The 12,619-nt window shown below is 39.2% G+C and overlaps 1 protein-coding gene across 3 annotated transcripts in view; it reads left to right on the top strand.

Moving 5' to 3' along the window:
* Window positions 1-12,619, top strand: part of MYO16 (myosin XVI) — a 504,859-nt gene that overhangs the window by 162,512 nt on the left and 329,728 nt on the right. For 2 of the 3 annotated variants that reach the window (XM_043891888.1, XM_043891887.1), the window contains exon 4: window positions 983-1,126. In XM_043891888.1, coding sequence (XP_043747823.1) covers window positions 983-1,126 — 144 coding nt within the window. Of the gene's footprint in view, window positions 1-982; window positions 1,127-12,619 lie in introns of those variants that run through there. The other variant, XM_043891889.1, reaches the window with a different exon arrangement.

Consider the following 12,619-nt stretch of genomic DNA (forward strand, 5'->3'; position numbering starts at 1 on the left):
GACATATTGGTAAATGTCAAAAACAGGTTAGAGAATAGTACATTTTCTAGACTCGAGACAGATAGATGGGGGAGGGGGAGAATCTTTTTCAACAGCAGAGAAAATCTTGAAGACTAGATAAGGAATTGTTATCAGTGACCCAAATGGGAGAGGAGGCAGAATCTCCTTTTTCTTTTTAACTCTTTCTGTTTACATGTTACTTGAACATTAAAGCATGTATGTTTCATACAGTAAAAGAAATTAACGCAAAAATACCATGTTTTTATTAGAAGCTTAAATTCCAAGTGTTTTAATCACTTTCCTGCTCTGCTCAGTCGCTCAATCTTGTCCAGCTGTTTGTGATCCCAGCGACTGTAGCCCACCAGGCTCCTCTGGTTCATGGGGTTTCCCAAGCAAGAATACTGGAGTGGGTTGCCATTTCCTTCTCCAGGGCATCTTCCTAACCCAGGGATCGAACCTGCATCTCCTGCATTGTCAGGTGGATTCTTTACTGCCAAGCCACCAGGGAAGCTTAAAAATTAGGCTGTCTTCTGTTAATTTTAAAAGTAATTAAATAATGACAGAACCAGAAATTTATCCTGTAGTCCCCATTTCCAATGTTGTCCAATCACATGGGTTATCAGTCAATCAGTTTGAAGTTTTCCTACAACTCGCTGATATGCCATTCATTTATGTAGTCATTTTTCTCCTTGTTTTATATCGTATAGTTCTTACTGCCTTTAAGTCACTAATTTTGTCTTCTATAATATCTAGTCTGCTTTTTCTTTCCACTGTCCATGGATTCAGTTTTCTTTTCTTACATAAGCTTCTTTCCTTCTAAGTTAGTACAGAAGAGGAGCAAATTCCTCACCAGTTGAGCTCCACCTCCCAACTTCCAGAATTGGCACTAAAGTTTTCTGTATGTAGAAAAGAAATTTGGAATAAGAATAAGACTATCATGGTTTATTGCAATAGTATATTTTCTTTTCTTTCTTTTTTTTAGTGTGCTCGGTATGATAATGTCTTCATCGCAGAGATCCTGATTGACAGAGGGGCCAATGTCAACCACCAGGATGAAGACTTTTGGACGCCGATGCACGTTGCCTGTGCGTGTGACAACCCTGACGTTGTCCTGCTGCTTCTATTAGTAAGTAAAGTGATTCAGTTTATTACCATTTGAAGAGATTTGATGGCATAGAGAAGTCTAGATACTTAACTAAGTATCCAGACATAGAAAAGTCTACATACTTAACTAATACTCTTTCACAGTATGTGATATTTCAGTTGAGAAAAAATGTGTGTGTTTATGTCAGCACTTATTTGCCTGGAGTTACAAGATAATTGAGAGACTGAGGTTGTGGGTCACTGTATAGTTAGTAAAACAATTTGTGTAGATATCGTACCAAACTGAACTCCTCTCACCTTTTTCTTGGAAATTGTATGTCTTGATACCTCACAAGTCAGAGCTGACTAAAATAGTTTGACGATTATTGTCTTCTCTTTCAATTCATTTTCCTAATATTCAGCCAAACTGGGCGTATGATAGTAAGGATATATGGCTTATATTGAATCTCCTCTTGTTAAAATCTAGCAGAAAGGTGTCTACAACATTTGTGTTTACAGGAAAGTGAAAACTTTTAAGTATAAACATCACTGGAATTATTTAGCTGTCATTGTCTTCAGTTACAGCTCAGACATAGACATGGATCCTTACACATACTGTAATTATTTTAGAATTGGAATCTTTTCTGATTGGTTTATCTCTAACAGATTTTAAGAAATTATGTAGGATTGTTAGAATGCATACTAGAATATAAGGGTAAGAATGAATGATTTTGCTTTTTCGCTTTATTGATAAAAATCATATAATTCCTTAGTGATTTTCTATTATGTACCTGGCTTTTTACAGAAACCCTCAAGATTTCACATGCAAGCAAATTGGTACTTACTCAAAGATACTAAGCAAGTTGCCATAGTCCAGAAAACACAGTATAGATTTGAACCCAAGATCATTGTCCAAAGTTGATCCTTTTTCCCGTGGGTCTTGGTGCCTGCCTTAACCAATTGCCGCATGCCTGATGACTAAATATAAAAGAACCATGTTGTCCTGAATTTTGGAGACCAGAAGTCTAACATCAAGATGTTGGCAACGCTGTAAGCATTGCCTCTGTGAGCTCTAGGGAAGAATTCTTCTGTGGGTTCCCCTAGCTTCTAGAGACCCCTTGCAATCCTTGGTGTTCTTTGTTTATAGATGCCCCCGTCTAATCTCTGGCTCCATTATCACAGGACCTTCATTCCTATGGGTCTACATCCAAATACCCCTTTATAAAGACATGAGTCATGGTGTTTAGTGTCTACCTTAACACGATACAGCCTCATCTCACCTTGATCTACAAAGACCTTATTTCCATATATAAGATCTGTCACAGATTTTAGGGTTAGGACTTGAACACATCCTTTTAGAAAACACAATCCTGCCACACATCCTTTTAGAAAACACAATCCCGCCACACCGCTTTCTTCTCCCTTTTTAAGATCAGAAGCAGAAGCATTTTAGGATGAAGACTGTGAATGGAGACGTCCTTAATCTTGTAAGAGGTTTAATTTGGACTAGTTTTGTCTAATTTGTCCCTCAAGAATTTATATATATATATTTTTGTTTTTATAGTAGAAGTGTATTGTCACTGGAAATGTGTTCCTTTCAAATCCTGGAATGTGGCGGCTATAATAAATGAATAAAAAAAGATAAAGGAACTAAGGACTGTTTAGCTTAAAACAGAATCATTTGGAGGGCTAGGACTCTGCAGGAAAGCAAACTTAACTCATTGATAAGAACAAGTCTTCATTTTACCCAAACTGAGTATAAGGGGAACTGCACTAGCAAGTCAGCATGAAGACTGTGGGATTTGCTTAGTTGCTTATTATCACAGGAACATTGAAAACTCATCTCAGAAGGGAACTATATAATCTTTCAAGTGACATTATGAAATCATCAACTGTGAACTGTTTAGAATTCTCTGAACTCATAGAAGAGCAGGCTCACTTTTTAGAAATCATTTATTCCCCACTTTCCCATGCTTATTTGTTTGTTTTGGATGCGAGGCACATGGCATCTTGCTTCCCAGATCAAGGATCGAACTCATGCCCTCTGCACTGGGAGCATGGAGTCCCAACCACTAGACTGCTAGGGACCTTCTAATATACAAATATATATATATGTATTTTTTTTTTTGAAAGTTCAACCACTGGATGACTTGGGTGACATTGAACTTTAATTTTGTAAGAATAAGATAGAAAGTTAGATTCATAGCTTTTGCGGTTTTCCTATGTTTCAATTTATTTTTCTCCTAAACATTAGTTGAGAGATTCAGTCACTTTTTCAAGCCCTGTCTCCATTTATTTTCTCTGATTGTGATTAGTTACGCCAAAGCTTTGCCAGAAGAGGCTTTCTATTTCTGTTTCATTCATGCAAAATGCCTATGGTTATTCTGAGAAACCAATATTCATGTGACTGCACTTGAATTCTTAAAATCCTTCTCTCATTTCCTCAATGTATACTGCTGGATGAAGACTTTCTTGAGTTCAGAGAGCTTGTCAGCCCTTATTTCACTGCCTGCCAGGATTTCCTTCCTGCCTTCATTCTGGAATATCTATTTCTTACTTCTGATGGAACAGGATAAGAGGATCAAGTTCTTCATATGCACTTAGTCCTGGTCTAGGCGTCTCATATGATGCTTACAATTTGAACTTTTGGGGACAGCAGGAGAAGGGCTCAGTAGTCACAAGGCTGTGATTTGAAGGTGCAGCAACTGTAACCACATGCAGAAGACTCCCCTTCAGCATATGGAGGCTGTGTCTCCAGCAGCATGGCTGTCAGAATTATCACTGATGGGCCAGGAGCAGAAAATCACCCCGACCACCCTGAAGGCAGTGATGAGGCGTGATTATAACCAGAGCAAGAACTGGTACCTTTGGTGCCAATATAGAAGGTACACAAGAGTTACAGAAACAAGTGAGACATGTAGTGGCGAATTAGTTAGGTCTTCCCTGTGACTCTTTGCATATCGGGGGAAATATATGTGAGCCTTGTTCCTGTTGAGGCTAAACAGTATCTTCCAAGGAAAATCAAGAAGCTCTGGCACCAGTGCCATTTCCCAAATTCTTGCTCAGAAGAAGAATGACAGTCTGAAGAAGTACTAAATTGTTGTCTTGACTGCGGACACCCCTTCATGTCATTGTCAGACTCAGTGATAGCTCCATTTTGATGAGAAGGATTTCTCGACACTACTTTTGGGGCACTTTTATAGTGTTCCCCTATTCTGTGGCATTTTCTCCCACTTGCTGCTAGAATCATCGGCACATTAAATGCCTTCTTTTAAAATAATTCCACAGTGATTTGCTGTTTCCCAGACTTTAGGAAACGTCTCTGTTAGCCAAGAGTAAATTGTAAAGGCTGAAAAGTGGTTAACTCAAACCATCTCTTGAAAATCTTGACTTCATATTTATTTCAACCTGATCATATATATATATATAAAATTATATTTCATACATATCTGATTTATGGCATGTTTTATTAGTGTATCTATGCCTTAAATGTATACTTGTAAACATCAGAATCTGCTCTATCTCTTGCCCTGCAGAGAGAGGAACAGTAGACTTTTCTATGCTATTTCATACCATGGTGTCTTAATAGCATTGCTCAGTGTTCACTTCTTTGCTAATATGACTTTGGATTACAAGGTTGCATTTATCTGAGGCATGCTAGATCTGAATTTTCACGTTTAATTTTTTATTGTGGCCACAGTTGCTAAGTTGCTGTGTCCTATTAGCAATCCTAAAACTGTGACCAGTCTGCACATTTTAGCAGCCCATTACATTTTGAACCGTAAGAAACAAATTATATTTTATAGCAGAGTTAATCATTTTAAATGGAAACTAATTTGAGTTAACCACTGTATAAGATGCTTCTATTGGGGGAAAATGATTACCTATGCTCCTGAATAATCATCTCAGATTTTTTATCTTGGGGAGGAAAAGCTTGGATGCTTCACTTGCCTTGGATCTGTTTAATAATAAACCTTACTCTAAAGGGTGTCTATTATACATAATGTCAAGAAATAACTAATAGATAACTGAAGGATTAAGTGTTATTTAATAGTTTTATTTTTCAAGGGATGACAGGGAATGGTGAATTGCTGAGTCCTTACTGTTAAATTTTCCCAGGATATCTTGCAATATATTTTCACTCCCTGAAATCATGAAGTGTGGGAGATACTAGCACCCGGATAGTCACTTAGTGAGTGAGACTAATACTGTACTTGTTTCAGTAATAAGGGACAGTAGTGTTTCAGTATGGGCGTACTGTCATTGTGTCACTCCAGTAACAGAGGAATGGTCACCAGCAATTGCCCTGTATGTTTTCTCCATCTCTGGCCTTTGGTGTTTGGACGTCTCATGTGAGTGATGTCTCTGCCTGTTGGAAGTAGTGTTTCACACACTGTGTTCAATGGGCAAAGCAGGACTAGATCATTTTAATGGGTGCTGCAGGCAACTGCTGGGACCTAGCAGTTCTGCTGTCACTGAAATAGCAAATGATGTTTCGAAAAACATACTGCTTGCTCTGTGTTAGGTGGCCAAAGCTGATGTCCTGCTGTGCTCGGTCGCGACCCGTGGACTGTAGCCTGCCAGGCTCCTCTGCCCATGGAATTTTCTAGGCAAGAATACTAGAGTTGATTGCCCTTTTCTCCTCCAGAGATCTTCCTGACCCAGGGATTAAACCTCTGTCTCTTGCGTCTCCTGCACTGGCAGGAGGATTCTTCACCATTGCACCGCCTGGGGAGCCTGGCCAAGTTGATGGATCAAAATTAAATCATTCCAAGACTTCACTCATTCATTTCTTAGACTATTTCCAGGTTATATCCTAGTACACAGTTTTCTATATTTGTTTAATTATAAATTACCCTTTCCATCACTTTAATCTATTAAATATTAGGAAACAGGGTATCCTGCCATTTCATGACATTTTATTTCTCCCTAGAAAATGAGCTAAAGCCCAACAGTTCAAGATCCGCCGTGGTTTCTAGTAGGAACTGGGCAGAACATAATGGGCATCACTCAACTCTTTATGTAAATAACGACACACACGTCTGAGTTATTTTTTTTTCAGAGGTTGGTCTTGCCTTCAGCTTTTCAGAGAAAATTGAAGTTTTCAGGCTTCAATACCTTCAACTTCTTACTAAAAACTGTATTGATTTTTTCCTAAATATTCTTTGGCTTCCTTACACCCTTAGAGAGGTGTTTGTTCACTTTTATAAGCTAATTCCTTCCACATCCTCTTCAGAGTCTATGAGTTGCTCCTTCTCCAAAGATTTCTCCATCATCATTTATGGAGCTTTCATTTCCATAGTCATTCTTTTTCTTTTTTTTCCATTTATTTTTATTAGTTGAAGGCTAATTACTTTATAATATTGTAGTGGTTTTTGCCATACATTGACATGAATCAGCCATGGACCATAGTCATTCTTGTATCCTTTTCCTTTAACTTAATTCATGGTTATGTTCCAGTCCATACCATTTCTGTCCTTTATTGAGCCTACCTTTGCATGAAATGTTCCCTTCGTATCTCTAATTTTCTTGAAGAGATCTATAGTCTTTCCCATTCTGTTGTTTTCCTCTATTTCTTTGCATTGATTACTGAGGAAGGCTTTCTTATCTCTCCTTGCTATTCTTTGGAACTCTGCATTCAGATGGGAATATCTTTCCTTTTCTCCTTTGCTTTTCGCTTCTCTTCTTTTCACAACTATTTTTAAGGCCTCCTCAGACAACCATTTTGCCTTTTTGCATTTCTTTTTCTTGGGGATGGTCTTGATTACTGCCTCCTGTACAATGTCACAAACCTCCGTCCATTGTTCTTCAGGCAGTCTGTCTGTCAGATCTAGTCCCTTGAAGCTATTTGTCACTTCCACTGTATAATCGTAAGGGATTTGATTTAGGTCATCCCTGAATGGTCTGGTGGTTTTCCCCACTTTCTTCAATTTAAGTCTGAATTTGGCAATAAGGAGTTCATGATCTGAGCCACACAGCTCCCTGTCTTGTTTTTGCTGACTGTATAGAGCTTCTCCATCTTTGGCTGCAAAGAATATAATCAATCTGATTTCGGTGTCGACCATCTGGTGATGTCCATGTGTAGAGTCTTCTTTTGTGTTGTTGGAAGAGGGTGTTTGCTATGAGTGCATTCTCTTGGCAAAGCTCTATTAGCCTTTGCGCTGGTTCATTTTGTACTCCAAGGCCAAATTTGCCTATTACTCCAGGTGTCTCTTGACTTCCTACGTTTGCATTCCAGTCCCCTATAATGAAAAGGACATCTTTTTTGGGTGTCAGTAGTAGAAGGTCTTGTAGGTCTTCATAGAATCATTCAACTTCAGCTTCTTCAGCATTACTGGTCAGGGCATAGACTTGGATTACTGTGATATTGAACAGTTTGCCTTGGAAATGAACAAAGATCATTCTATCATTTTCGAGACTGCCTCCAAGTACTGCATTTCAAACTCTTTTGTTGACTATGATGGCTACTCCATTTCTTCTAAGGGATTCTTGCCCACAGTAGTAGATATAATGGTCGTCTAAGTTAAATTCACCCATTCCAGTCCATTTTAGTTCACTGATTCCTAAAATGTCAATGTTTACTCTTGCCATCTCCTGTTTTACCACTTCCAATTTACCTTGATTCATGGACCTAACATTTAATTCATGGACCTAACATTTAGGTTCCTATGCAATATTGCTCTTTACAGCATTGGACTTTACTTTCATCACCAGTCACATCCACAGCTGGGTGTTGCTTTTGCTTTGGCTCCATCTCTTCATTTTTTCTGAAGTTATTTCTCCACTGACCTCCAGTAGCATATTGGGCATCTACCGACCTGGAGAATTCATTTCTCAGTGTCCTATCTTTTTTGCCTTTTCATACTCTTCATGGGGTTCTCAAGGCAAGAATAATGAAGTGGTTTGCCATTCCCTTCTCCAGTGGACCATGTTTTGTCAGAACTCTCCACCATGGGAATATTTCATGCAAAGATGGGCACAATAAAGTACAGATACGGTATGGACCTAGCAGAAGCAGAAGATATTAAGAAGAGGTGGCAAGAATACACAGAACTACTATACAAAAAAGATCTTCATCACCCAGATAACCATGATGGTGTGATCACTCACCTAGAGCCAGACATCCTGGAATGCAAAGTCAAGTGGGCCTTAGGAAGCATCACTACAAACAAAGCTAGTGGAGGTGATGGAATTCCAGTTGAACTGTTTCAAATCCTGAAAGATGATGCTGTGAAAGTGCTGCACTCAATATGCCAGCAAATTTGGAAAACTCAGCAGTGGCCACAGGACTGGAAAAGGTCAGTTTTCATTCCAATCCCAAAGAATGCTCAAACTATTGCACAATTGCACTCATCTCACACACTAGCAAAATAATGCTCAAAATTCTCCAAGCCAGGCTTCAACAGTATGTGAACCGTGAACTTTCAGATGTCCAAGCTGGTTTTAGAAAAGGCAGAGGAACCAGAGATCAAATTGCCAACATCTGTTCGATCATCGAGAAAGCAAGAGAATTTCAGAAAAACATCTATTCTGCTTTATTGACTACACCAAAGCTTTTGACTGTGTGGATCACAACAAACTGTGGAAAATTCTTAAAGAGATGGGAATACCAGACCACCTGACTTGACTCCTGAGAAACCTGTATGCAGGTCAGGAAGCAACAGTTAGAACTGGACACTGAACAACAGACTGGTTCTAAATTGGGAAAGGAGTACGTCAAGGCTGTATATTGTCACCTTGCTTATTTAACTTATATACAGAGTGCATCATTCGAAACGCTGGGCTGGATGAAGTACAAGCTGGAATCAAGATTGCTGGGAGAAATACCATTAACCTCAGATATAAAGATGACACCACCCTTATGGCAGAAAGCAAAGAACTAAAGAGCCTCTTGATGAAAGTCAAAGAGGAGAGTGAAAAAATTGGTTTAAAACTCAACATTCAGAAAAGTTAAGATCATGGCATCCAGTCCCATCATTTCATGGCAAATAGATTTAGAAACAATGGAAACAGTGGCTGACTTTATTTTGGGGGGCTCCAAAATCACTGCAGGTGGTGACTGCAGCCATGAAATTAAAAGATGCTTGCTCCTTGGCAGGAAAGCTATGACCAACCTTGACAGCATATTAAAAATCAGAGACATTACTTTATCAGCAGAGGCCTGTCTAGTCAAAGCTATGGTTTTTCCAGTAGTCATGTATGGATGTGAGAATTGGACTGTGAAGAAAGCGGAGCACTGAAGAATTGATACTTTTGAACTGTGGTGTTGGAGAAGACTCGAGAGTCCCTTGGACTACAAGGAGATCCAACCAGTCCATCCTGAAGGGGACCAGTTCTGGGTGTTCATTGGAAGGACTGATGCTGAAGCTGAAACTCCAATACTTTGGCCACCTGATGTGAAGAATTGACTCATTGGAAAAGACCTTGATGCTGGAAAGATTGAAAGATTGAAGGTGGGAGAAGGGGACGACAGAGGATGAGATGGTTGGATGGCAGCACAGACTCAAGGGACTTGAGTTTGAGTAAGTTCCGGGGGTTGGTGATGGAGAGCGAGGCCTGGCGTGCTGTGGTCCATGGAATCCCAAAGTGTCAGATATGACTGAGTGACTGAACTGACTGATGTTCCAGTACTTTCCATTAGCTTAAAAATAAATCAGAAAAACAAAAGCATACAGAATTGATCAAACTTCTTTCCTTGGATGGTCACCCTGTTATCCTTCTCATGTTTATAGTCAAACTTCTCTGAAGGACAGTATACTTTTGCTGACCCTAATTTATGACCCCCACCACCCCATCTAGGTGATGTGATTTCTCTCCACTCAAGCCCCTCAAATGGCCCTTTGATAAGACTGCTTTGACATCTCTGTGATGGGATCAGTGGACACATTTCATGGTTTATCCAACTTATATTTCACTAGGTTTAAAAGCAAGTTTGTCAAGCAAGGAAATGGGGCAAATATTCAATATTTTTTACTTAAGTTTGTATTCTTTGCACTGAGTACAAATTCGAATACAGCTACTCTGGGTATAAGCCTTGTTAGTGACTATTGATTAATAATAATTTTTTTCTGTTTTCAGTTTTATGGTGGTGTAATTGACAAATAAGCCTGTTTGTATTTTACAACATGATGACTTAAGTCTGTTTTGTACAATGATTACAACAATCAAGTAAATGAACACATCCATCATCTCACATGGTCTTTCCTGTTAGCTCAGCTGGTAAAGAATCTGCCTGCAATGCAGGGGACCCCAGTTCAATTCCTGAGTTGGTAAGATCCCCTGGAGAAGGGATCGGCTACCCACTCCAGTATTCTTGGGCTTCCCTGGTGATTCAGCTGGTAAAGAATCTGCCTGCAATGCGGGAGACCTGGGTTTGATCTCTGGGTTGTGAAGATCCCCTGGAGGAGGGAAAGGCTACCCACTCCAATATTCTGGCCTGGAGAATTCCCTGGACTGTATAGTCCATGGGGTCACAAAGAGTCGGACACGACTAACTATCTTTCACTTTCATCTCACATAGTTAGCATTAATTTTTTTTTGGAGTGAGAATGTTTAAAATGTCTTCTCTTAGCAAAATTCAAGTGTGCAATAAATATTATGAACTGTAGTGTCATAACATGCACTCACGCCTAGGGCTTATTCATCTGAGAACTAAAGGCTCCTGCCATTTCATTAGCATCTCCCATCCCGTCCACCGTCCAGCCCTTGGGAACCACCGTTCTATTTTCTGTTTCTGTCAGTCTGAATTTTTTGGTTGTTCTTGTGTTTTTCTAAATCTATTGCTACCTCGACTTTCTCAACAGTAGAGTTGATGGTATAAGCATCTTATTTATAGTGAAAATACTTGCTCATTATAAACAGTGATTAAGACCATAAAAGTAAATTTCAGAAAACAAGCAAAGTGTCATTAATAAAAAAACACATATGGTTGATTTCTGGTTTCAACTCAGATATGCTAGGAATTTGTCATTCCTGTCGTTGAGAGAAGAAAAGGGCTGAATGAATTGAAAGTCAGTATATTTTCTTTGGACCCATCAGAGAACTGAAGTTGCTGGGAAAATATATCAACCTCGAAATCTGGGCCACAGGTGAATCCAGCCAATTAGAGCTTGATAACAGGTTGAAATTTCCATTTTATTTGAAAAAATATATCAATTTGTAGAGGAAAATAATTTTGTCAAGCAAGTATTAAAATATTTAATGTTTGGTTCTAAAATAAGTACATGGATTATTAAATGTGTCAAACATTAAATTGCATCAAATAATTAAGTACATCAAAAAGGTTGATCTAAAGGATGTTAGGAATGGAACCGTATACCAGTATTGTATAATAAATGCGTAATAAAACAGGCTTAATAATAATAAAGTGTAATCCTGCTGTTTTGGAATATTATATGTTTTTGCATTAGTTAAATGTAGTTTTTCTCTTTGGAGTTACTTCTTTTCTGGAATGGCTTTTATTGAGTTGCCCGTTATCCAAAAATGTTACTAGGCTTCTACAAGGAATCTATACTTTGTAATAGCCTTAACTCATTTATAGTTAAGGAAGCAAAATGGATTTTGAAATAGGTGTTAAGTAAAAGCAGGATCCTGCAAATTCGTTAGCTTTTTAAAATCTAAGATAATATAGAACCTATTGGAATGCCTAAGTCTGCTACTGTAGCCTGCCTACACCCTTAAGTTACATTGCTAAAAATAAGTCCCCTTTGGGCCATCAGAATGAACCTATAAAATGATAATTAGGTGGAAGAGAATCAGGGCCTCCATCCACTTGCACTCCTCTTACATTTAATGACCTGAATGGTTACTACAAAATACATTCAATAAACCGGCGCTGTACTTGGAGAGCTGTCAGATCTCAGACAGCTGATTCTGTGTGTTCGTGTTACAGACATCACAGACGTCACATCAGCTTCTTGGATAGTCGTTGCAATTATGTTGTAAATTATCAGCAATGGAAGCATCAGCAGGAGTTTTTATAGAAGTCAGCGTGTCCTGGCAGAATTGTGCTGTCACCCCTTCGTGGGGTAGTGTAAAGAAAAAGGTAAAGAATATATCTTAAGAACTTTCTAGGGAAGGATGGTTATTTCAGTATGTAACTTAGTGCTGCTTACTCGTGTACTGAACCCTCAGAGCACATCCAGACCTTTGATGGAAGGGAAATGCCGTGCCCTGAATCCTGTAATTTGGTGCCTTGATTTTCTTGACCTTGTACTTTTTCTCAGTTCCATACTCTGGAGGCTGCTGACCAGGGTCCAAGGCACATTTGTCTAACCGTGTGTCCTCTAGATAGAGCTTGTTTGTGAGTGTGTGTTTTGGGTCAGTACCAATGGCTGGTGTGTAACACACTTCCGCGTGTTATTCAGGACTGCTCAGTTTTGAGGCTGATTTCCATACCATCCCTTCATCTGAGAAGAGGATGCGTTCGCACCCCTGTGCCTGAGCAAGGGCAGGAATGCTGGTCTTTGGACTTCAGTCACCAGGGCTCACTGCTTCATATGCCAGCTGCAGGAGGAGAGCCGGCCCGGCTGCTCAC

Source organism: Cervus elaphus, chromosome 30, assembly GCF_910594005.1.
Source record: "Cervus elaphus chromosome 30, mCerEla1.1, whole genome shotgun sequence".
NCBI classification, from domain to species: Eukaryota; Metazoa; Chordata; class Mammalia; order Artiodactyla; family Cervidae; genus Cervus; species Cervus elaphus.